Source organism: Thyridium curvatum, assembly GCF_004353045.1.
Source record: "Thyridium curvatum strain D216 chromosome Unknown NODE_22_length_467593_cov_81.276643, whole genome shotgun sequence".
NCBI lineage: Eukaryota > Fungi > Ascomycota > Sordariomycetes > Thyridiales > Thyridiaceae > Thyridium > Thyridium curvatum.
In genome coordinates, this window is record NW_022156777.1 from 276,465 (window position 1) to 297,389 (window position 20,925).

General features: G+C 57.9%; 8 protein-coding genes across 8 annotated transcripts; 6 read left to right on the forward strand and 2 right to left on the reverse strand.

Annotated features, from left to right (window-relative positions):
- Positions 1 to 76: 76 nt before the first annotated feature.
- Positions 77 to 2,673, forward strand: E0L32_004599 (uncharacterized protein; the record flags this gene model as incomplete). The annotated part of the gene is made up of 2 exons (XM_031139028.1): positions 77 to 321; positions 414 to 2,673. The coding sequence occupies 2 exons, from the start codon at positions 77 to 79 to the stop codon at positions 2,671 to 2,673; spliced, it is 2,505 nt and encodes an 834-aa protein (XP_030997033.1).
- A 1,317-nt stretch (positions 2,674 to 3,990) lies between these two features.
- Positions 3,991 to 5,936, forward strand: E0L32_004600 (uncharacterized protein; the record flags this gene model as incomplete). The annotated part of the gene is made up of 2 exons (XM_031139029.1): positions 3,991 to 4,056; positions 4,149 to 5,936. The coding sequence occupies 2 exons, from the start codon at positions 3,991 to 3,993 to the stop codon at positions 5,934 to 5,936; spliced, it is 1,854 nt and encodes a 617-aa protein (XP_030997034.1).
- Positions 5,937 to 6,474: 538 nt separating this feature from the next.
- E0L32_004601 (uncharacterized protein) lies at positions 6,475 to 7,170 on the reverse strand (the record flags this gene model as incomplete). Its single annotated transcript, XM_031139030.1, has 2 exons — positions 6,475 to 7,039; positions 7,103 to 7,170. The coding sequence occupies 2 exons, from the start codon at positions 7,168 to 7,170 to the stop codon at positions 6,475 to 6,477; spliced, it is 633 nt and encodes a 210-aa protein (XP_030997035.1).
- A 578-nt stretch (positions 7,171 to 7,748) lies between these two features.
- On the forward strand, positions 7,749 to 9,586 carry E0L32_004602 (uncharacterized protein; the record flags this gene model as incomplete). The annotated part of the gene is made up of 2 exons (XM_031139031.1): positions 7,749 to 7,988; positions 8,063 to 9,586. The coding sequence occupies 2 exons, from the start codon at positions 7,749 to 7,751 to the stop codon at positions 9,584 to 9,586; spliced, it is 1,764 nt and encodes a 587-aa protein (XP_030997036.1).
- Positions 9,587 to 10,295: 709 nt separating this feature from the next.
- Positions 10,296 to 11,726, reverse strand: E0L32_004603 (uncharacterized protein; the record flags this gene model as incomplete). The annotated part of the gene is made up of 4 exons (XM_031139032.1): positions 10,296 to 10,773; positions 10,851 to 11,344; positions 11,413 to 11,564; positions 11,624 to 11,726. 4 exons carry the CDS (start codon positions 11,724 to 11,726, stop codon positions 10,296 to 10,298), a joined length of 1,227 nt encoding a protein of 408 aa, XP_030997037.1.
- A 3,038-nt stretch (positions 11,727 to 14,764) lies between these two features.
- On the forward strand, positions 14,765 to 15,287 carry E0L32_004604 (uncharacterized protein; the record flags this gene model as incomplete). The annotated part of the gene is made up of 2 exons (XM_031139033.1): positions 14,765 to 15,034; positions 15,198 to 15,287. The coding sequence occupies 2 exons, from the start codon at positions 14,765 to 14,767 to the stop codon at positions 15,285 to 15,287; spliced, it is 360 nt and encodes a 119-aa protein (XP_030997038.1).
- A 1,111-nt stretch (positions 15,288 to 16,398) lies between these two features.
- On the forward strand, positions 16,399 to 17,345 carry E0L32_004605 (uncharacterized protein; the record flags this gene model as incomplete). Its single annotated transcript, XM_031139034.1, has 3 exons — positions 16,399 to 16,496; positions 16,610 to 16,948; positions 17,021 to 17,345. The coding sequence occupies 3 exons, from the start codon at positions 16,399 to 16,401 to the stop codon at positions 17,343 to 17,345; spliced, it is 762 nt and encodes a 253-aa protein (XP_030997039.1).
- A 2,150-nt stretch (positions 17,346 to 19,495) lies between these two features.
- On the forward strand, positions 19,496 to 20,441 carry E0L32_004606 (uncharacterized protein; the record flags this gene model as incomplete). The annotated part of the gene is made up of 4 exons (XM_031139035.1): positions 19,496 to 19,880; positions 19,972 to 20,086; positions 20,151 to 20,234; positions 20,294 to 20,441. The coding sequence occupies 4 exons, from the start codon at positions 19,496 to 19,498 to the stop codon at positions 20,439 to 20,441; spliced, it is 732 nt and encodes a 243-aa protein (XP_030997040.1).
- Positions 20,442 to 20,925: the final 484 nt, after the last annotated feature.

The window sequence follows — 20,925 nt, forward strand, 5'->3', positions numbered from 1 at the left end:
TCGTCTAATCCACGAAGGGAAAAGCAACGCCTTGTCGGCAGCCAGTGCCCGGTGAGCGCGTGGCCTCCTGCCGGCGATGGAGAAGAAGAGGAAACTCCCGGCACGCGCCGCAGCTCGTGTCGAGCAGGCTGCCAAGAAGAGAACGGCGACGCCTCCAGAACGGACCTCGGTCACGCCCGCGCCCTCGACTACTCCGGCCGTCGACGAGATCCCCGCTCAGCCATTGCCCAAGTCCATCCAGCCAGGCAAGCCCTTGCCCACCGTCGAGGATGCCCAACCCGACGAGCTCTCGACAAAGGAATTTCAATCGGTACAAGAGAGGTGAGATACATGCCCATGCCGCTTTTCTTCCCTGGCTGTCCGACCGTGCCCGCGTGCCCAGTCATTGTTGCTAATATTTTTTTCCCGTGCAGCGGTGTCTTGGCCGAGTCTCTCCACCGATCGCGGCATCAATGGATCAGCGAGGGCATCTTCGAAAAGTACTGGTCCAAACCGTCCAAGCGAAAGGGCGTCGTCATCGAGGAGCCCGGCAACCCGGCCAAGGATACCATGATCAAGCTGGGTCCAGTGGTCATCACCATTGAGCCTCACGTCTTCGAGGCCACAATGTTTGCCGTCAAGGACCCGAACCCCAAGCCTCCTGTGCCACAGCCCACCTTCCGTCCCATCATGCAGTACGGTCCCCCCAACGGTACGATGCCACCGCCTCCGACCCCGACGCCCCCTCCCGCCTCGGGCTCGTCGACACCAGCCAAGGCGGCACCAGCCACGCTGGCGCGCTCGCAAACCCCAGTTGCGGCACCTGTACAACCACAGCAACCCATCCCTCCTCAGCAGCAATCCCCAATGACTCCAGGGACAGCGCCAGTGCCCACACCGGCACCAGTACCAGGACCTGCCACTTCAGTGCCAGCGTCGGGTCCTCCACCGCAAGTGATGCCCGGAGGCTTAGCAGCACCGGTGCCGGTCCCTTCGCCGGGACACGGACATGGACCTGTTCCTGCACCCGCACCAGCACATTCACCTACACCTGTCGGTGCTCCTTCATATCCACAGCAGCCCGTTAGCCAGCCTCAGCCTATGCAGGCGCACCCTCACGTGCATGCGCCAGGACCGCCGCATGCACCTCCGCCGCATTCTGTCCCTGGGCCACCTCCTGCACGAGGTATGGCTTCTTCGCCGCCAGGCATGAACCACTCAGCTCCCCATGCTGCTCCGCCACATGCGCAGCAACCAATGGCCCCAGGCCTGCACATGCCTCAAGGGCACCAAGGGCACCAAGGGCACGTGCCCGCCCAGTCGCCCTCCACGCAACAGCACATGCCTCAAAAAATGGCCATCCCGCCAGCTCCCGCCCATGCACCCCCGAGACCCAACGGCGTTGGGCCTAGCCCGCCACCGGGACAACCAGGGGCTGCCAAGCCTGCGCCCATGACCCATCCGCCCGGCACCGACCCGATCATCGTGACTTTGGCGGAGAGGGCTACAGAAGATCCGCAGCTGCGCGACCTGATGAAGAGGGTTGCCAACGGCAACGCCCCCAAATACGAGCTGGACAAGTTCCAGAAGATCATCGACGAGATCACGGCAGAGAGCAAGCGCAAGGGGGCTGTCCAAGGCCCATCGGCAGACCGGCTCCTCGTGGACGGCAGGACAGTGCGATATTTTGCGGAGGAGGTCCGGGCTATTCTTGACATTGTCTTCAGGACCAACCCCAAGCAGACCTCTGCAGATCTGCGGCCTCCTGCGGGCAGCGACCCCCTCGTTGTCTTGCTGGTCAAGGCAGCTCTGGACGATGCTAAAGTTAGGGAGATGGTCCGTCGCATCGCCGACAACCGGCCTCAGTTCTCTGACGCGACCGATCTGAAGACCGTCCTGGACAGGTTGAAGCACCAGGTGATCAAGGAACAGCAGGGGCCACGCACGCAATCGCCGGCCATTGCGCCGTCGCCTACGACGAAGCACCAGGTTATGCCCAACGGCCGTCCGGCTCTAGCAGCCAACGGCCCGACCAGAACGCCGCCGCCGCCGCAGCAGCACGTGCCGCAGCAGGCTCTGCGGTCGAAAGGACCGCCTCCGGCCTTGCGAACGGACATTTCCGCTGTCGTGTTTGAGTTTGCAGGCGGCTCTGGCGACCGCTACCTGTTCCCCAAGTTCAGCATCCTGGACTTTCTACAGACGGCTACGGGCCAGCAGGTGATTGCCTCGTTCCTCATTGTGAGGAAGGGAAGCACATCCGAGTACGGTGGGGACCCGGCGCTCGACTATTACCAGCCAGTCACGATACGGCTCTCTGCCACGACGCATCGCCACCTGGAGAACTTGGCCAGGGTCGTTGCACCTCCGGACGAGGTCAGGCGCTACATGGACAACATCATGGACAATATGACGCGTGCAGAGTACATCCTCTTGGCTATGAGGCTGCCCAGGAAGGACAAGGATGAAAAGGAGTCGAGCACCGAGAAGGAGGTCAACGGCGCCGCGAACAAGGAGGCGGAAGGGCTACAGACGGTGCCGCATCCGGAACCGATGCAGGGCGTGTTGTGGACTGCAAAGGTTTCGGCAACGTCGACACCCCCTTTGCGATCGGTCAAGAAGCAGCTTCTGTCGGAGGAAGAGCAGTACCAGAACTTTATCACTTCCGTGCAGAGAAAGGAAGTGGACGAGGTTTGAGGTCGCGAAAATGTATGAAGAAAGGTGCAACCCGTGTGTTTTTGGGCTTTTTCTTTTCTTTTACAAAAAGATGGTGTTCAGGTGGGCATTAGGAGTTTTTTTTTCTTTCCTTTGACCGAGGGCGTATTCGTTTGTTCTTGTTGCCCACAACAGCAACAACAATTTCAAGGCGCGAATAGGAGATTCCCCCCTGAGCGCGGGTGTGTTCGAATGCTGGGATATCGGACAGGTTCAAAGAGGCGGAGCTCGCTCCGCGGAGCATCATGATGTACAGGATTTTACTTGTTCTTTAGTTTTTGAGGGTTTCAACACTATCATGGGCAGACTCGGCTCTGGCAGTGTGGCCTAGTGAGCCGAATTTATGAGTGGCATTGATGAAGACTCTGAAGGGTAACGACAGAGGCTTTGGCCAGATTTGCAGTTAACATCTTGCATTGTCGACTTGGACCAAGCTCCACGTGAATGTTGTTGTCCCTTGTCATTGATTACTCTCAAGATACCTGTCCTCTGCATCTGGAAGACTCTCAAGGCCTCATCGATGCTGCGCAGTGCTTGCTCGAGCAAAACGGCGTCGCGGATGCCAAGAGAGGAGACGGCTCTGTTCTCGGAGGGCAGAATGGTTACGTGATTAGGCCAATGGCAAGGATTGCCTTTACTAAGCCAAGGGAAACTGGGCCCTGAATCAAAGGCCAGGAACTGGCACATGATCTGATGGCTTTGTGCCAAGTTTCGGTGCCTCGAGTCTAGAACGTTTCTTGGGGCTTTTCAGGGACGTGTATTGGCAGAGACAAGGTGTTTCGGTGTGGACGGAGTGCCATTGTTTGATCGCAGGATTCAAATCAATCTGCCTTGGGTCACATAATCGATGGATGCTAGGTAGGTAGGTAAGGTACCTACCTACCTCTCCAAATGTCCATTCCATCCAATCCCCAGATTTGCCCGGACCGCACCGCGCTAAGAAAGGGCGCTATGAGCTGACCTCAGGGCTTAGTGCATGCCCTGGCATGACGCAGCAGGTACCCTCTTCTCCCCCCCGCCCCCTGCCATAATAAGCTGAGTTCTGCCCCCCAAACATGCAACGCATTAATCATGCTTTGGTGCCTCGTTTGACTCCGACTTTTGGGCTTTGTCTCGCCTTATCATCTCCGACTTACATTCCAGCCATCTGTATCGGCCCGCACGCAGAAAGCATTGATGTATTCTAGGCCAGGCCGAATGATGATCGAGCCTCGTAGCCAGCCCATTTGGTTCATGAGAGCTGCTCGCACCCTGCTGTGCAACTCGGACGCGCTGTAGGAGGCAATAGGCAACCAAACCATGGGGCAGGCTCAGTCGAGCGAGCCTGTGGCTCCTCCGTCGAATGAGCAGATCACCAAGCAGCTCGTAAGGCTTACCTGTGTGCAAAGTGACACGCGGTCACAACGCATTTTGTGCAGTGAAGTGCAGTGCAGTGCTGACATCCCACCCCTGAATAGGCAAACAAGTTTGCAGAAAAGTGCTTCACTTCTCTGGAGCTGTACTCGCTCAAGGACAACTTCAAGGGCCTGGCCGACACCCAGCAAGGGGTCAGGTACTTTAAAGAGGAAACCGTCTCGCGTTTCCTCGAGATCCCTGATGTCCTCCATGTCTCTCCGGTGCTGTTCAACATGCTGTCCTACATCGGCGCCTTTCCCTTTCTCCAGGATGCGCCGGCCGTGCTCGGACTGGAGCAGATGGTCATCGTCATCACCATCCTGACAGAGAGATATCGGAGAGTGCTGGCCAAGGGGCCTACGGACCGCCGGAAACTGCTCTTCAAGAGCTTGGCAGTCTATGATAAGAAGCTGTCTGAGATGGGCGGCGAGAAGCAGCCCGGCTCGGCCCAAGCCGAACCGCCCGCGGCAACGTCGACTACTACCACGACGGCAGGATTCGCCGTGGATCAGCCCGGAGACGACGAGCCGGAAGATGCGGCGGAGGAAGACGACAGTCTGGTCATGGCAGCCTTCGAGTCACTAGACTATGTTGCCGCCTTCAAGCACGGCAATGCCCCCACCATCCACGGAGCTATGATCCCCGCCGATAACTTTCGCAAACTCGTCATGCTCCTCCTCATCATCGCGCCCATGGAGCCCCAGGAGAGACTGTCCCAGTACTCCCACCGAGTGGTCGGCGACGAGCTGGAGAACCTGCGATCCACGGCAGAGAGCGTGTTGGCCACATTCTTGGATGTCGAAAAGTCGCCGGGGATTAAGTTCAAACACTTTGACGCCATCGTTCCCGTCTGCTTCCCCTACCTCTTCAACGGCCTCAGCTCGCTCTTTGAGCACTTTCTCTTCTCCAAAAACCTGGACCTCTCCAAGCACAAAGACGGCCTCCCACCCCCGAAAATGGTGGCCGAGAGTGAACCACAACCGCTGCTACAGGACAAGGGTGACATTCTAGACCTCAATGTCCTCTCGCAGCTCTCCTTCTTCATCCCGGGCTCCGATCTCTTCCGCCGCCTGCGCCTCCTCTACTCGGGTGACAACGACGGCTTCTCCATGGGCTCGTTCGAGACCAAAGTCTTCAACTGGCGCGCTCCGACGATCGTCCTGGTCCGCGGCACCCGCGTCGACGACACCCCGAACAAGGGCCAGGAGTCGTCCTTCGCGGCCACCCTGCCGCCCCGCCGCTTCCCCCACGGCAGCACCTCGGACCGCCTCACCTTTGGCGCCTACATCGGCCAGCCGTGGCGCCACACGAACCGCGAGTGCTTCGGCGACACGGACTGCAAGCTCTTCCAGCTCGAGCCCGTGCACGACGTGTTCCCGGCCTCGAGCCTCAACCGGGACTACGCCTGCTTCACCAAGCCGCCTTCGTCGTCGTCGTCGTCCGCCCACGGGGGAGGCGTGTCCTTCGGCTGCCCGGCCCCCGCGGCCTCGTCGCAGAGCTACCGCCGGACGGGCACGGTCTCGCTGGGCCCCGTGTCGCTGCTGCTCGACTCGAGCTTCGAGTTCGGCGTCTTCACGCACGACCACACGTCGCGCGGCGGCGCGTTCGCCACGAGCGCGGCCCGGCCCTTCGACTTCCAGGACCGGTTCGAGGTCGAGAGCCTCGAGGTCTGGGGCTGCGGCGGGGACGCCGAGGCCCGGGTCCAGGCGGAGCGGTGGGCGTGGGAGGCGCGCGAGGCCGAGGCCCGGCGCAGGGTCAACCTGGGCACCGGGGACGTCGAGGCCGACCGGGCGCTGCTCGAGATGGCGGGGCTGATCGGGCAGAACCGGAGCGGGGGGAGCATGTCGTGATCTCTGTGGTTCGCGTGACTGTGGTTGGAGGAGTTGGCACGTACTTGAGTGCCGGTCTAGTGGGTGGTAGTAGTTGGTGGTAGTTTGGAAATTGACGAGGTGAGGTTGGCGAGTTAGTTGCCTTGGTCAAAAGGGTCCCCGGGAGTTTTGGCGTTTTTTGGATTACGATCACGTTTAGTCAATCACTTTCCCGGCCTGATGCTTAGAGTGACAAGAGAGCACAAGGATGGACCATGGTAGATATTGAACAGAAAGGAAAAAAAGAACTCCTATTATGACATATTTGGTAGCCAGTCAGTACAGAGTGAATGTGATGATGGTATATGTTAGTGGAGGTGTGTGCCCATTCTCGTTCCCCCTTTTCCTACCCATATGTGCCGCCCTGGTCTCTCGAAGCAGCTCCGTCTTCCCGTCCAGATGTTGTACAATGATGGTGTTGATGAACCGGAAACCGTTGGTCCATAATGAATCCCCCGTCACGCCATAAATGGCTGCCTCGCCTCGAGGCAGCCGCAACCCCTGCCAGTCCGCACCGCGTTTACTTCTCGGCGTCCGCATCAGATTTCCGCTGGGCATCGCCGGATTTGCTCCCACCGCCAAAAAGACCCCCGAGCGAGCCCAGCACGCTGGTGCCCTCCTTCTTCTCGACGCTCAGCACCTCGGTCCCGACCTGGGCCTTGCCGGCCACCTCCGTGCCCGGGGCGCCGGCCTCGCGGGCGGCATCCCGCTCGGCGGCCCGCTTCTTGCGGCGCTCGAGGCGATCGATCAGGGCCTTCTCCTCCTCGTCGCGGGCCTCGAGCTCGCGGATCCACCGGGCCTTCTGGTCCTCCTCCTTCTGCCGCTGCTGGACCTTCCAGGCGTCGCGCTCCTGGCGGCGCTCCTGGCCAAAGTAGACGCCGCCGGCGACCATGGCGACGACGGTGAAGGACTGCGCCAGCACGCGCGCGCGGAACATGCGCTGCACCTGCTGGTGGTCGCCGCGGCGCATGGCGCGGTAGGCCGAGGTGAAGGCGGCGACGGTGAGGAGGCACCCCAAGGGGATCAGCGGCTCGCGCTTGATCTTGCGGGCGATCTTCTGGAAGGGGTTCGCGTTGTAAAAGTCCCTGTTCGCAACGGGGCTCGTTAGGTATGCTTTCCTGGTGTTTGGGGTAGTGTGTGTGTCTTACTCGTTCTCGTCAAAGGACGAGGGCAGTGGCCTGTCGGTCAGGCTCTCGGGCACAGGTTTTCCTGACATGGCGAAAGGGCGTCAATGCGATATGACTTTGTTGGAATTCAAGCTCTGTTGGAGGTTGGTCGTCGGTGCGTTCGTGCGTAGAGGTGACTGTTTGGGGGGGGGCTGCGCAATCCCAGGCCCGGCTGCTCGGCTCTGAGAGAGTGTGTGTCGTGTGATGGCGAGAATGCCGATGCGGGAACTTCTCGGTGGTGGAGTGGTTAAAATGGATGATGACATGGATCCTCGTACCTCAGTGCTTGGTCCGCAGCGGTTGCAGCCACTAAATCTAGTCCCCGGAGCCCCAAGTGGTCGGCGAGCCAGACCCCTGGACGCGCGGAAGATACAGGCGGCTAAGACCCTGTGCGGCTCTCAGCGACCCCACTACCCAGGCCTGGAGCTGTCGAGTCACACCTCCAAAGACACTAAGGTTATCTGCCCAATCAGGTGTTGCAATTGAGCACCCCGCTAGATTTATTTTTTTGTCCCCAACCAGATCGATATCAACCACTGGGATGGCCTTATCGCGAGGTATGACTCTCACCGACTCGACTCTCTGAGCACAAAGCACACATCTTTTTGTTTGCTCGCAACGCACCACGATGGCTTCCACGACGGGAGCGTCCATGCCGGACCCCGTGGTCAACGGCGCACGCACTGTCGTCAACGGTGTTCTCCCCAATGGCACCGCCGCCCGCCCGCACACACCCAGGACGCCGAGCCTGAGCGGCCTGTCGCTCACCGAGTACAGCGCCAACCCTTCTCCCCCTTCCGAGGAGAAGAGATCGAGGCTCAAGAATGTCATACCACCCGAGTTCATGCTGCCGAACGGGCACCCAGACGTGAGTAGCATCAGATCAGACTTCTCCTTCTCAGTCACAACCTTCCCTGCTGACCATCGTCAACCCGAACACAGTACCTCCGCCTCATCCTCACCTCCCGAGTCTACGAGGTCTGTAAGGAGACCACCCTCACCCACGCCGTCAACCTCAGCAACCGCCTCGAGTGCAACGTCCTGCTCAAGCGCGAGGACGAGCAGCCCGTCTTCAGCTTCAAGCTGCGCGGCGCCTACAACAAGATGGCCCACCTGAACCCGGCCCAGTCGTGGAAGGGCGTCATATGCTGCTCCGCCGGCAACCACGCCCAGGGTGTCGCCTACTCGGCCCGCAAGCTCAAGATCCCCGCCACCATCATCATGCCCGAGGCCACCCCGGCCATCAAGCACCGCAACGTCTCGCGCATGGGCGGCCACGTCGTCCTGCACGGCGCCGACTTTGACGCCGCCAAGGAGGAGTGCCAGCGGAGGGAGGCTCAGGACGGCCTGCTCAACATCCCGCCCTTTGACGACCCCTACGTCATCGCCGGCCAGGGAACCATCGGCATGGAGCTGCTGCGCCAGACCAACATCCAGAAGCTCGAGGCCATCTTTTGCTGCGTCGGCGGCGGCGGCCTGATTGCCGGAGTTGGCGTCTACGTCAAGCGCATTGCCCCCCACGTCAAGATCATCGGCGTCGAGACGTACGATGCCAACGCCATGGTCCAGTCACTGGAGAAGAAGGAGCGCGTAGTGTTGAAGGAGGTCGGGCTGTTCGCCGACGGCGCGGCGGTCAAGACCGTCGGCGAGGAGACGTTCCGCATCTGCTCCGAGGTCGTGGACGAGGTCATCCAGGTCACCACCGATGAGGCCTGCGCCGCCATCAAGGACGTATTCGAGGACACGCGGTCCATCGTCGAGCCCGCGGGTGGCCTGGCACTGGCCGGCCTCAAGAAGTACGTCGCCAAGTACCCCTCTGTCGACCCAGACAGGACCCTCGTCGCCGTCACCAGCGGCGCCAACATGAACTTTGACCGCCTGCGCTTCGTGGCCGAGCGTGCCACTCTGGGCGAGGGCAAGGAGGCGCTGCTCTGCGCCCACATCCCCGAGAAGCCCGGCGCCTTCGAGTCGCTCATCTCGGCCGTCATGCCCCACTCGGTCACCGAGTTCAGCTACCGCTACGCCAACGCCGCCGAGGCCAACGTCCTCGTCGGCATCTCCCTCACAGCGCCCGCCGCCCAGCGCGTCCAGCAGCTGCAGGGCCTCATGGGCCGCATCGAAGCCGGGGGCATGACCGTCACCGACCTCTCGGGCGACGAGCTCGCCAAGAGCCACGTGCGCTACCTCGTCGGCGGGCGGTCCGACGTGCCCGACGAGCGCCTGTACATGTTCAACTTCCCCGAGCGCCCCGGCGCCCTCGAGAAGTTCCTCGCCACACTGCGGCCCAAGTACAACATCAGCCTGTTCCAGTACCGCAACGAGGGCAGCGACATCGGCAAGGTGCTCACGGGTCTGCAGTGCCCCGCCGAGGAGGTCCACGAGCTCGAGGGCTACCTGAGGCAGATTGGCTACCCGTGGGTCGACTGCACCGACAGCACCGTGTTCAAGACGTTTTTGAGGAGTTGAGTCGGGGTCTCTAATAAAGAAAATAAGGCCGAGCTACTGACTGGGCAGGAATGGATGGATCTTATTCAAATATTTTTGATTGTTGTGAGCCGGGGCGAGCGGATGCATTTGGCGTTTTTCTTTTCTTTGGGGAGCCCATGGGCCGGTGTCTCTTTTTTCTCTTCTTTTCATCTAGTCTTGTGGGCGCATGAGAAGAAAACAAACCAAGTTCAACCGAATGGGCGTGCAAAGGGTGACGAAACTGCATCTAGATCTTAATGATTCTGACATATTGGGGGCCATATTGCGAGAAATGATATTTGGGGGACAATAGACTCTACGTTTGGAAGATTGTACGCATGTTTCCAATGTCTATCACAGTAGTTGCACATGCATGTATCTTTGATTAGGTGGTCGGTCGTCAACTTGCGCTCTACACACAGAGTAGAGATGAGGTGTATACTCTAATGTACACGGTAGTGGAAGCCCATAAGCTCATAAAGCGACGTCTCGGGTGGATATTATGCTGTTGAACAAGCAAGCAAGCAACTGGAATCGCAATGATGGCATAGAAAAGCAAGACCAAGGAGCGCGAGCCCCCCCCAAATTGGCCAGACAACAACAAAAGAAGAGATGTACTGTTTGAACCACCTCCCCATTTCCCCGGCTCTATCCTTATTCCAGATCAGAATACCTCAAGCCCCTCGTCTCCCTCTCTGGACAACAGGTGTCACACCTCCCTCGCCTCGACAACCTTGAACTCGACCGTCTTGCTGATGCCGCCGTGGCCGTTGCCCTTCTTGCCCAGGTCCACGATCTCCTCGCCAAAGTCAGACCCGTTGGTCGCCCTCGACCGCGTGCCGTCGTCGTCGATGATGTACTCCTGCGAGCTGGTGCGCACCTGGCTGCCGCCCCGGTTGGCACTGCGGCCCGTGTTGTGGTTCTGGTGCTTCCTGCTCCCGCTCCTGGTGCCGCCGGCGCCGTTGCCGCTGCCCGTCGCCGTCTCCTCGTCGCTGTTGTCGTAGCCGCCGTGCACCTCGATGTGGCGCTCCACCTTGGGCAGCGGGTACATGTGCACGTCGTTGCCCTCGGGCCCACTCTGCGTGAACTGCCGGGGTCCCGTCTTGGCCCCGCGCGAGGCGCCGGCGCTGCGCGACGAGCCGTAGGCGTCTCCATGGAAGATGAGGCGGGAGGCGAGGATGTCGATGCTGAAAAGGAATGCATGTCAGCCACGCTGGTGTCCCCGCGGGACTGTAGCAGCAGGGGTTTGTTAGGGATCACTTACTACATGATCATGGGAAACATGCACTCGAGCGTGTAGGCAAACCTATCAAACTCGCTCGCGACAGTTGTCGCGCTCTGCACAGTGTCCTGAAACGAGTAGGTGATGGCCCGGGTCACGCCGATAATGGCAAGCAGAGCGAGGCGGATCTCGGTGCTGCGCATGAGGTAGCTGAAGAGACCGGTCTGCATGGCGGCCTTGAGTGAGATCTTGCGGGCCGCGTTGAACTTGCGCAGCAAGAACGCCGAACTGAGGATCTCGACCACGGCGATCGAGGCAAAGTAGCCGACGTGGAGGTGGTCAATGATACGCTGTAGGTCCGCAGCTGATGAGTGTCCGAGGATGTAGCGGATACGACAGACGAGAATCGTGATACGCAGGATGGTGATCACGGCCATGAGGACCCAGAAGCAAACCATGAAGACGAGGCGGGCGCGGTTGCGAAGAACACGTCGCAGAATAACAAAACTGTAAAATGAGAGACCGGCTTCTTGCACCTGAAAGCATCCTCAGTGTTAGACAAACTCGGACATCTCAGCACCTTGTAGGATGTAATCCCACTCACCAGCCAGCTGATATCGGCGAAGCCTGACGCGACCGCCGTGTTGAGCAACGGGTAGTGGGCATAGAAGGCATAGTAACACATGCCATTCGCCAGGGCGCAGGCTGCGGAGACAACGAGGGGCACGAGCGTGATGGGTGAGTAGCCAGCGATACCTAAGAGTAAGAAGGGTGAGAGAAGGATCCTGGCTGTGTAATTGCTGGTGCCAACTTACCAACGACCATGCCCCCGAGGCACATATTCACGAGGCCGATGGTGCTGAGGATCGCCCAGCTGAGCTCATAGTAAGCCTCGCCATCGCGCCGAACGATGTCCATGTTGACGGGTGTCGAGGTTGCACGTACGTTCTCACTGGACGAGGATCTAAGTCATGTCGTCGTACAGCAGAACGGGGCTCCGAAAGAAGCAAAAGCCGACCCGCGAAACCGGGAGGGCCCTCTGGTTTTAAGCTGTGCAACCATTCCACCGGAGCCTCGGTGTCAGTGCCTGCGTTCCAGGGGTTCGCATGTCGGCACACCAAGGGAGGTGTGGAGGCCCACGATATCAACGAGCGTCACCGAGGATCCAGTGCCGGTGTCAGTCTCTGGTGGGCGGAGACGGGTGGTCCAGAAGAGTCTGGGCACAGTAGCGTTTGAGTTGCTAGGCTCATTCCGACCTTTGTCGTCGCTCGGGCCGCGCCAGCGGAAGGAGGGTCTCTGCGAGCAGGTGTCCGTCTTTGATTCAAGCTAGACGTAGTCGAACCGCCCCGGCGTAGTCGAGTACACTAACAAAGGCATTAGTTTGATTCCCAAGTCGACGCACAGACGGTCATTTCATGCGAGGGTTGCTTCGAAGGAGCCTAGGTTTCTACCCAATGTCCTTTTCACTTCCTTCTTCTGATGATGGAGCGTGGCGAACGCAGGTCTCCCATCCCGGCGTGCTGGAGATCAGTCTTGATCTGTACGACGACCGGGGGATCCATGCCAGCGTCTGGGGCAAGGGGACGATTGGACAGAGAGACGCGTCGAGTCCAGATGTTTCACTAGCCGAACTGGTGCATCGGCCATGCTGAAGAAGTGTGCGCTAAACCATGTGCTGCCCTCGTGTGGCGCTAGGCATGGGTTAGTGCCCAGTTCACCATATGCCCCCAAGAGTACCAAGAGTGTAGAAACTCAGGGGCTGCGGCATTGTGGAGGAGCTGAAAGACAGGTTCAGGCCACCACGATAACCAAAGATGTACGTCTGGGACTCAGATTGCGACCACAGAGTGATCTGGGAGAAAGCCCACAACCAATGCAACTTCTCGCTTCCGCCCATGTATCCAACGGATCTCCCCGGAAGCACGTACATCACTGATGCACATTATAGTTGGGCCATTAATGATGTGCTAGTTTCCACGACATCATTCGACCCGTTGAAAGGTTTTTTTCCCTTTCTTTTGGCTGCTCGTATTCCAAAGGCAGACAAGACAGCCCACTGCGCTGAACACCTCAGTCGAAATAGGCATGAGAACCCCCCCGTAACGGGTCCTTTTACACACCGTTTGCTCCACACACTAACCCAAACACCGCAAAGTGACAGCTGCAAATGGATGTGCTCGCCCTGTGAGGGGCCAGGATGCGGGTATGGACAACGTTCGGTTGGAAGCTAGAACGGACGGTGACCCAATAGACACTTCAAAACAGCACAAGTGCACATCAAGACTGTTGATGCGGTGGACACTGCATCAAGCCACATCAGTCGTTGCCAAGGCCATAACCCGCTGTATGCTCCTCGAAGCGGCGCCGCACGGACACTTATCTTCCACGAACAAGCTCCTCGCAGACCCAATGACTAAGTCTACCTTTCAAAAGGCCCCAACCGAGAGAATCATGGGAACATCGGGAGAAGTGGCGTCAGGGAACAGCCTGCTATCGTCTTGGTGGATTGGATTCGTAGTGCCGCGCGAGATTCCAAAGGAGACCCTGGGCCCGCTTGAGCATCCATGGCCTGGAAGATCGAGGCAGTCCTTGTTTCCAGGAGCCATCTGTGACGAGGATTCCCCAGCATGTCCCCTGGAGCCAGGGTGAGGGCAGAGGGCTAGATATCTTCAAAGGCTTCTGACCAGACCATGCCGCGAATCGGGCGTAGTTCCAGTTTCGAGGTCTAGAGTCTCTCATGAGCAAGTCTCGGTTTTGTCTTTTCTGGTCGAGAGATGCATCCAGACCTGTTTGAAGACATGGATCCGGTCCCTCAGAATCTGGACGGCTTCGTCGCCCTTGCCAGAGGGCACAGGCTCTCTGACGAGCCTGGGACATAGCAGGAAAGTCGTCGAGATATGCTGCTCCTTCCAGAGGGGCATATGTACAAGTAGGCTTTCCCACAGTCAAACAACATGCGACATACTAGCCAACACTAGATCGGTGGCAAGTCGAACCGGAATAGGAACTACTCCCGTTCACTGGACTTCCGGCTCTGCAGGATCCGCGACTTGGCATCGTAAGGGACCTGTCAAGTTGGCAGTCGTTGGCCAAGTTTGGGTAGAGCTAGGGATGCCTTGGGGCGAGGCCCCAGAAAAGAGGCGTGATGCCAAAAATCTTGGCTGCTCACTTGGTCATCCAGAGACCCAAAATCCCTGTACCAGTAGCACGTGGAAGAGAGCGGCGTGGAAGGAAGATGCCGGTTCTTGCTGAAAACGGAGGGAAGAGGCCGCGCCTAGGCAAAGAAGGATAAACACCTGCTCTGAGTATCCATCTCTATATCCGATTTCGGTAGCAGTGCTTCAGTTGCCAGGGCATCCCAGCCAAGCCACGCACTTGAGAGACGGGTCGAGGCCACACTGCATGACAGAGAGGAAATTGTCGAGGAAGATAGTGAAAGTCAGAGATTGAGTAGCAATGCAACCTCATCTGGCCTCGGCAGGCTTTACCTTAAGCTGAAGCGGAGTATTCGGGACGGAGCTGATTGCCCTCATGAGAGAAGCTCGATCAGGATAGGAGTCATTAGCTCGGCTGGGAAGGGGTCTTTGCTCAGCTGCCCAGCAAGTCTAAAGAAGCGATGTGACGCTATCAGTGATTGTTTATGTCTTTGTTATCGAGAGATCGATCTGACCAGCATCGCTTATGAGAGTTGATAATGTTTTCTTCGAGCCTGACAGGCGGAGAAGAACTGGTTGAACAACAAGAAGTTCCACCAAGCTCTCCAGCTGTGGGGAAGCGCCTCCAGTGGAGATACGCCTCCAATCAATCACCTGACTGCCTCTATCGTCCCTGCCTGTCCGGGTGGGGACCCACCCTGAAAATCCCGACCGAACCTCACCACCAGATTGATTGATGGATTGACAGATTCACAAGCCCAAAGCAACCTTGGTTTCGACCGGAAATCAACACCCACAACGATGGCCGGCGCAACCCTCTTCACGCGAGCCGCAAGGCTAAGCTCTTCGACGGCCAGCCTGGTCTCTTCCTTTCGGACGCTCGCCGTCTGCCCGATCGCGACGCAGACCCGAACCATCTCCCAGTCCGTCCTCAGCAAGTCGACGCGGCAATGGCTGCCGACCACGGCGCTGGTCGGAGGTGGCATCAAGACGGCTGTACAGCAGCAACAGCAGCAGACGAGGGGTATGAAGGTGCACAGCTCGGTCAAGAAGCGATGCGAGCACTGCAAGGTTCGTGGGCAGTCTGTCTTGTTCCTACCCCCCGTTGCGAATCGCACGATCGTGATGTCAACAGTCTTCTTTGGGGAGACACGGCTTCACGGCTCTTGGATATCCACTTTGGTCGAAATACATGAGCGGGATTCTTTGTAGCTAACGTGTCATTTCTGCGCAGGTTGTTCGGAGGAAGGGCGGCAAGCGACACCGCGGCTACCTCTACATCATCTGCCCGGCCAACCCGAGGCACAAGCAGCGCCAGGGCTAGAGCGGACGTCTTGACGAGTATATCGACTCTTACGAGAGAAAGAGAGGAAGATCCGGCTGCGTCGTGTATGATACCACTGTTGGAAGCTGCATAGCTGGGTCAGGCCATACGGAGGGAGACTTGGGGCAAGAAACCACACATATCTGTACAACAATAGCCACCATGATAGAGAATGCGCTCCTGGGAGCATGGACGTTCGCAAATGACTAGAACAATCACACAAATACACTGGGTATATCTCTTGGCAACGCGGGCCATCCGCCTCACAAGCCGCCAATGTATCTCTCCATAGTTTCCCACTCTGTCTTTCCGGTCGACAGCAAGTATCGGATGTGATCCTGACGTGGCAATTAGTGATCTAGTCCTAAATAGTAGATGGAGCTGCCCATACAATGTCTGTGACGTCCCGATGCCGTTCGAATTCGTCTCTGGCAAAGCGCCTTGTCTCGGCACGGGTGGTGGGATCGCTAATCCGCCTCGTATCCCGCAAGATGGTCCGGTACAGGGCCAGTGCGCGCGATCTCTGAAGGAACTGTAACTTGGTATCAGTCTCCGAGTGTCTCAATCGGCGCCTAGCCATCTGTGAGGCCAGACTTACGTGGTCGAGGCTCAGGGTCTTGCCGAGCCGAGGCTTGCGCTGTGAAGCTGTGGCATAGCTGCGCCAATGCGCCACACGCAACAGCTTCAACATTGAGCGTGCCGCCTTGGTCGCATCGAGAGATCGCTAGTTTGGTTGTTACCTGCCCATTGACGGTGGCACTGAGCCGAGAAATATATGTCGGCGGGAATGACCTTCCAAGGTGTGGTGAAACGGCTTCCGGTACTGGAGCTTTGGTGAAGGTCGGTATGCGCGGGTCTAAATTTTAGAGCCCTTACAAAGACCATTTGGCCTAACTAATCCCGCCAACGAAACGTCATTTCCTTCCAGAAAGCCCACAGCGGGCCACTCTAGAACACCCGCCGGACCGCCGAGCAGAGCGCGCGACCATTGGCCCGATTCCGAGTCGCGTGTGTCGGCGATGGCTTCTTCTGGTGAGTTTTTGTGTGAAAATTTTACAGCGCCCGGCGAGCGAAGCGTGTGGTTCTCCGGAAAGGGTGTTTAACGCGAGACATGAAAGTCAGGAAAAGGCGCCGGGCACCCACGAGCCCGCTGGAGAAGGCGAACCGGAAAAGCGACCAGGACTTCATTGCCGACTACCTGCAGCCAGGGTGAGTTGTGAATTCTCTGCTCTCAAGGGACTTTGAGATACTGCAAAGTCCGCAACGCGTTCTCGGAAAGGTGGAAAGGACATGCATCAAGGAACTAACACTGTATGGACCAGCGCGCCGGGCTTGTTGCCATGGATCCGGGAATGGAAACATCCGCGGACACAAGAGGACTACACGGTAGATCTCGTCAAGTCCAATCTCATGCAGGAAGATGAGATCCAAGCATGCTTCCGGCTGATCGAAGAGACCAGCCGGAGCGACTACGAAAACTCGACGACGAGGTGGACGCCGGACAGCAAGCTCAAGGAGATGAGATCGGAGGGGCTCCGGTACATCCTGGTCCGGGACGGCGACCGCTCGGTGCGGGGGTTCACGTCGCTCATGCCGACCTACGAGGAGGGGCAACCGGTGGTCTACTGCTACGAGATTCACCTCAAGCCGGACCTCCAGGGGTGAGTGTCTTGATACTCTTGCTTGGGCCTCGTGTCGTGTTACCAAAAAGGTCGCGCTGACTCCGGAAACAGGACTCGGCTCGGGGCACTCCTGATGGGGTTCCAGGCGACGGTGGCCTACAATCTGCCGCCCATCAGCAAGGTCATGCTGACATGCTTCCTTTCCAATACGAGAGGTCTAGAATTCTACAAGAAGGCGGGGTTCGTCAGAGATGACCTGTCGCCCGAGGTCAGGAAGTTGCGGGGTAAGATGTGCACCCCGGACTATGTGATCATGAGCAAGACAATATCGAGGATACGAGGTGATGAGACTGAGAGGATGCCGGCGGCGGCCTGCCCGCCCATGGCCAATGGTGGTGTGTCCAAGAAGGTAGCCATAGGAAGAGAGGTAGGCTGAAAAATGCACGGTTCTGCAGGTACGGCCCTCCAAAAAGATACCCGTTTGATAGCAACAGTGCCGTCTTGTTGTGGTTGGATGGCAGGGGTGCGTGACGCACGGCAGCTCTGAATTGAATACCGACCTATGAAATGGGTGCTTGATATCTCGTCTGCTGGAGGTTACACAAACATGATCCGATTTTCGCAATATCTCGTCAGCCCAGGAGACCAAGACAGATCGTCTGGTGGGCGGTGTAGCGCCGGCGCCGTGATGATCACTGAGGCGGTGGATGGGTCAGAGTGCGCGGTGCGGAGGGATGACCCAACTGGCCAGGATGTATGGAGTAAAATGCATTACCTTCAGTTTCCAGATACTGAGAGAGTAAAAAAAAGACGATCCCCGGGCCTGTTGATTGAAGACATAACGCAAAGTAGCTGCTTCCGGTACATTTTACGAGAGTCCGATATCCGGAGCTGGCGTGGAGCCTGCATGAATCAAAATAAGGGGCTAGTGGACTTTAGTCTCGGTAGCATGCCAGAGTGGTTAATGGGTAGGACTTGAAGCATCCTTGCTTTTCCACATCCTATGGATTCGTCCGCGCAGGTTCGAACCCTGCTGCTATCGTTTTTTTTTGTTTTTTTTTGGCTTCTTTTTTCCTTCGTGCCTCAAACCCCTCAAGCCTCAGTCAGCGTCGTGGTCCAGGGGAATGATGATGAAGAGGATGATGATGATGATAAGATTCACTCAACATTCTTCTCTTTTCCTATTGTTAGGAATTGATCGAATGCCTCTGGGAGTCCTGACTGTCCAGCGATGCGATTACATCTCGTGTGCAACACGTTCCTCTCCCTCTCTGAATTCTCAGAATAGCAAGCAAGTAAACATTGAACATGGGCCATGATTGGGAGACTTCCAACAGGTACTTGAGTCATACTGCTCCTACCAAACCGAAGACTCGAGCATTGATCATCGTGTTATTGCTGACTTGGGTGGCTGTACTTGTACCTGTTTCAGAGGGAGGTCCTTGTCAGACAGAGTAAGCAGTTTTTTTAAGTTTGAGCCGGCACGCGTCTGGGAAAGCATCAGTTCCTCTTCCCAGGGCTGCAAAAGGGAAATAACTCTTGCTAGCTCCAGGCTAGCATGCTCTGTCATTCTACGACGATACGAACACAGACAAGCTTGTCCAAGCACCCGACACCGACTCACCCCAGACCAGCGACGAGACGGGGGCATATGAAGAAATGAGCAGCACCCAAATGCTGATCTGACAGGAATCTGCCTGGTCTAAAAGACGCGGGCCATGTCATGGTGCCAATTGACCCCCCTGTGCCTCTCAGCCTCAGAGCACTAATGCGCGACGGAGCTATTTTTGTGGTTCCTGTGCTTCGTCTCATTTGACACCGCCAGGAATGGTGGCTGCTCATCACTCTCGATTCGTCCCCAAGCTCTTCCGACAGGTACCTACCTTGCTGCCCAGAAGAAGGTTGTGGCATGAGCATTGTTTTGGCATGATGTTGTGAACGACTAAAGGGAGTGTTCTCCTCAAGCCGTGCCCGTCAATTCCATTGTATGCGCGCTGCATGTACGGAGTATGCGAGACCGAGAACAGTCGAGTTTGCAGGTCGCATCGTAACACTGCATGTGCCTGTCCGTCAAGAGTCATGTCGCACAACAAGGGCCTCCCCCCAGCACGAAATGAGGGATCGGCGGGCTTGGCTTCGCTGGCCGCAGCTCTGTTCTGAGCCTAAAAGTGCCGGTCAGCTTAGGTAGCTTAGGTAGTAAGGGTCGGGAGGACTTTGGTACCTCTTACGGGGTACTCTTATTAGGCAGGCAATACAGGGCTGGAGGATCATTTCCATGTGCCCCCATGCCTGCCAATGGGCCCATGCCGAGTCAAAGACAAAAATTCCCGTCCATCCGCTCAGATTGAGCTCTCAATCTCACTCTCGTTCTCTCTTTCGCAGTTTCTTGAGCATTTCACCTTGTGCTGTGCCAAGACGAGACGAATTCGACCTCATTGCCACGGAGAACGCGTGTAGTCTTTGTTTGGCTTCTCTTGACTTTGGCTGTCAGTCATTTACACATACAGCCAGACCACCATCATATACCTTTGACCAACCGCCGATAAATAACTAGCAGAGTGCGAGAGAGACACTACAGCCGCCAAGATGGATTACCAGCAGCAGCAGCAGCAGCAGCAGCAGTATCAGCAGCACGCCGCACAGTCGCCTCCTGTGCAGCAGTCGCCCTACACGCCTCCTCCCCAGTTCCAGCAGCAACCCCAGCAGTCGTTCCCGGCGCAGGGCTATCCTGAGCAGCAGCAGCAGCAGCCCGTGCAGCAGCAGCACATGTATCCCACGCCCCAGGACCAGATCCTGCACCACCCGTCGACCCAGTACTCGATGCAGCAGCCGGCCCAGTACCAGAGCCAGCGCGACATGCAGCCGCAGTACGCCCAGGGCGCCAACGTCCACAGCCAGGAGTGGCAGAGCAACCTGTGCGACTGCAGCCCCTGCGAGAACTGCCTGCTCGGCACCTTCCTGCCATGCCTGCGTAAGTCTGACGTCTCGCGGCCGCGGCTCCGTCAACCCGGAGCTCCGGGCCATCCATGACGACCAAGCTGACATGAACCGCGATTCCGCAGTCCTCGGTCGCACCGCTGAGCGTATGCGCGACCCTACCATGCAGAACTACGAGTCCATCAACACCGACTGCATGTTGATGTGCGGTATCTCGTACTTCACCGGTTGCGGCTGGATGTGAGTTTCCCTCTCTTCTGTCCGTCCCCCCAAGACATTGCCATTGCTGACTCGGTTCTCACAGCTACGCCATGATGAAGCGGTCCGAGATCAGGGAACGGTTCGGCATCGACGGCAGCGGCTTCGGCGACTGCTGCACCACCTACTGGTACGTATCCCCTTTCGTAGGCAGAGGCTCCGAGCCAGAAGCTGACCGGTCGAGTGTAGGTGCCCGTGCTGCGCCCTCATCCAGCAGGAGAAGGAAGTCGTCGCCCGCACCTCCCAGGGCCCGATCGCCCAGGGCTACGTCTCGCAGCCCTCGATGCAGATGCCGCCGCCACAGGCCCAGCCCCAGTCTCCGCCCCCCAAGAACTGAGCGGTGTCTTGGGCGACGTCGACACAACAAAGGCGAAAGCAAGGAGCCAAGAAGCGGCGCGAGAGGTGAAGTGTATAAATTGACGGGAATCAGGACAGGCCACCGGGTCTCGGTCGAGAGACGTAGAAATTTCCTTTGTCATGGTCGGAGCCGCGCGTGGGCCGGAGGACTACTAAGATACCCGACCTTCGAAACGAATCGGGGCGGGCCTGGAGAGCAGGGACGCCTTGCTGTTTAAATAATCAAGTGTCAAAAAATAACAGATCGATCTTTATCCGGAGTTCGGATTTGCGCCCTGCATGGATGCTGCTCTGATCCGGGTTACATTGGTGACAAGGGCGTTGTCCTGCGTGGTGGGGGTTCTCCCGGTTGATCGGTTCCAGGCCATTCTATTCCAACGTCACCTCTTCGACCCCACAGGTTCGACAACGCGCTTGAGAGCCAGCATCGCATGCAGCATAGCCAATGCGATAAGACATCAAAA